Source organism: Galeopterus variegatus, unplaced genomic scaffold, assembly GCF_000696425.1.
Source record: "Galeopterus variegatus unplaced genomic scaffold, G_variegatus-3.0.2 Scaffold3081, whole genome shotgun sequence".
In the NCBI taxonomy this organism is placed as follows: Eukaryota; Metazoa; Chordata; class Mammalia; order Dermoptera; family Cynocephalidae; genus Galeopterus; species Galeopterus variegatus.
In genome coordinates, this window is record NW_007729192.1 from 196,748 (window position 1) to 199,810 (window position 3,063).

At 50.6% G+C, this 3,063-nt stretch overlaps 1 protein-coding gene across 1 annotated transcript in view; it reads left to right on the forward strand.

Moving 5' to 3' along the window:
• The first annotated feature begins 2,546 nt into the window (after nucleotides 1-2,546).
• KIF12 (kinesin family member 12) overlaps nucleotides 2,547-3,063 on the forward strand; it is an 8,190-nt gene continuing 7,673 nt past the window's right edge. The window contains exons 1-4 of the mRNA XM_008583913.1: nucleotides 2,547-2,572; nucleotides 2,669-2,734; nucleotides 2,823-2,901; nucleotides 3,014-3,045. Of these exons, the coding sequence (XP_008582135.1) occupies nucleotides 2,547-2,572; nucleotides 2,669-2,734; nucleotides 2,823-2,901; nucleotides 3,014-3,045 (203 nt within the window). The remainder of the gene's footprint in view (nucleotides 2,573-2,668; nucleotides 2,735-2,822; nucleotides 2,902-3,013; nucleotides 3,046-3,063) is intronic.

Sequence of the window (3,063 nt, forward strand, 5' to 3'; positions counted from 1 at the left end):
TTGAAGTCTTTACTCAGATGTCACCTTCTTGATGAGGTATTTCATGACTATACTATTTAAACTACAACCTTGTCCCCCATCCCCAACATTCTTAATCCCCCTCACTCTGATTTTTTTCAAGCACTTCTCAGCTTTTAACATGCTATGTAAATTATTTATATGTTTATTTATTGTCTGTTTCTCCCATCTCACTAGAGGGTGAGCTCCACAAAGATAGGAATTTTTATCTGTTTTGTTCACTAATATACCTCATGTGCCTAGAAGCCTGGCACGTAGAGGAAACAATAAAAATTTGTGTGAATGCTCCATTTAAGGGTAGCAGATGTTCACATTCACTGTTAGAGAACGGAACCAGGACTTTGCTCCTGCTCTTGGACATCCAGTAATGTACACATTTGATCCAGGATGGGAAGCCTTGTGCAAAATTCACCCCCCCCACATCTTATCACACCCCCAATATGCATGTATCCCCTGTCTCTGCACTTCTATCAGAGTCTCTTCAGTGTGGCCCATCTCAGTCCAGTTTGAGCAGAGACAGCAATATGATTAAACCAATGCACTCTAAGACATGAACGACTGAGAGTCCTTAACACTTTTAAGGGCATTTAAAAGAACAACTTGTTCACTTACTAGGTTTACAACTGAAAAAAACAAGCAGCCATAGCAGAGAGCATCAGGACTTACAGCTTATAGGTCTGGGTTTAAACTCTCAGTTCTGCCATTTATAGAGGCTTTCTTCTTAGATAGCCTCTTCTGCCTACCCCTGTTTTCCTTGTCTTTTGAATCTGAAAAACAGAGATAGGAGAGCATCAGGACTTACAGCTTATAGGTCTGGGTTTAAACTCTCAGTTCTGCCATTTATAGCTGCTTTCTTCTTAGATAGCCTCTTCTGCCTACCCCTGTTTTCCTTGTCTTTTGAATCTGAAAAACAGGGATACTAATTCTTGTCCTGTCGACTTCAACGATTGAAAAAATAGGAACTTCAGAGTTGAAAGGGATCTTAGAGATCATTTAGAGATTTTAATTTTTGCTTTTAGGTAATTATTTACAACTTATGAATCACTTTCAATTATACCACCTCATTGAAATCTCTGAACAACCTTGAAAATAGGAGAGGAATCATTAATCACTTCTTACAGGAAGAAAACAGGTTAAGAAATGCCAAGGCTCTGTGGAAAGTTAGTGGCAAAGCTGTGCACAGTGGTTCTTTGCTCTACAGAACTCTCCCTGTAGATCCAGCTAGGAGGTCCTATAACCAAAACCTCATCTGGCTCTTGCTTGCACACCTCCAGTGAATGGGGAGCTCACTGCCTCCCAACATAGCCCATTCAGCAGTAGAGCAGCTTTGACAGTTGACTGTCACTTGTGATGGTATAGAGTGTGTTGCATTGACAGGGTGTGATTGCGTTTGGGGGGAGAGGAGTTTGCAGGAATATTCGGAGAATATACAGAGACAGCCAGAATGACAATAATAATAATAATGCAAGTCTGATGGTGTCAGTTCCCTGTTTGTAACCCTTCAATGGCTTCCTGGTTTCCTGAGGAGTGAGTCTAAACTCCTTGATATGCTCTCCATGAGCTGGATCAAGCCTCACACCACTTCTCCATGCCCCACACACATCTTCCCACCCTACTCTGGCCTTCCTGAAGCATGTTTCATCGGCCTGGAACACCCTCACCTCCCTGACCCCCTGGCTCCTACAGGTCTCTGAAGTCCACCCAAAGGCCTTGCACACTAAATAGTACCTGTCTCCTCAGCCACATTGTGAGCTGGGAAGGGGCAGGATCTGTACGTGATTCCTCTGCCCTGGTGCCCAGCATGGAGACTGGCACAAAATGAGTGATTGCCCTGCCCCAGAACATTCACAGACATCCTGCTGCTCTCCTAAGCCAGACCAGGAGAGGGTTAAACAATTGCTCTGGCCTTGGATTAGCCTTGGCATTAGAGAGGCAGGTGCCCCAATGTTTAAGTGGATGCTTGGAAACCTGTTCTCAGCTCAGAGCCTGGATCCGGTCAGGTCTTCCCTAGAGCTGAATGAGACCTGGGCCCTGCCACTTAGGCCGCTCCCCTCCCTGGGCCCTGAGCTGAGAACTGCTCCTGTGCGCCCCCCCCCACCCCCCACCGGGAAGAGCCTGGTCCATGCTCTTCCCAGGTTCACTCTGTGGCCTTCCAGGAGTCCCTCCCATCCTGCTTTGGTATCCCCATCTGTGCACAAAGGAAGCTGGTCTGGGTGGTCCCCCAAGTCCCTCCTGATGGGGCTGGCCAAAAGCAAGGGATCCTCAGACGCCAGAACCCCCTTGCTAGGGATCCCCCAGCTTGGGAGAGTCTCCACCGCACTGTTGGAGGTGAGTAAATCTTTAACTAGCTAGCCCTGGGCAGGCTGGAGCCTTTCCGGATGGATGATTGCTTGGGATGGGAGGGAGGGGGGTTGAGGGTGGGAAGGTAAGATGTGTGTAGACCGTCCTGGTGTGGTGGAGAAGGGAGGGTATTGGAGAGGGAAAGGAACTAGACTCGGGCGGAGCCAACTCCGTGTGCAGAGCAGGACATGGAGGAACGTGGATCCCCCGACGGGTAAGCAGAGCTTCAGAGAGGCTCGGGGAGCACTGAACGCCGCGCCCAGCGGACAGCCACTGGGCCTAGGGCTGGTAACTCGTGTTGCTGCCACAGGGACCCCTCGCGGAGCCTGGAGCAGGGATCAGAGGGGCCAGAAACGCCCATCCAGGTGGTGCTCAGGTGGGTATAGGGTTGGCTAGGAGGGACCCGGCAGAAGGGACCAACAGAGACATCAGCCTGGACTATCTGCCCTCCTGTCGGACCTCAGGGTGCGTCCCATGAGCGCAGCCGAGCTGCGTCGAGGGGAGCAGAGCGCGCTACACTGCTCAGGGACCCGGACTCTGCAGGTGAGGATCCCTTCCCTCCCCGCAAAAAACCTACCCGGGGGATGCCTGGTCCCTTACCCCAGGCAACTTTGCCAGAGGGACCTGCTCTCCCGCTGAGTGCCCGCCCCTCCAGAGTGCCCACCTCCCCCAGGGCGCCCGCCCTTCGTGCCCTCCCCTCCAGCG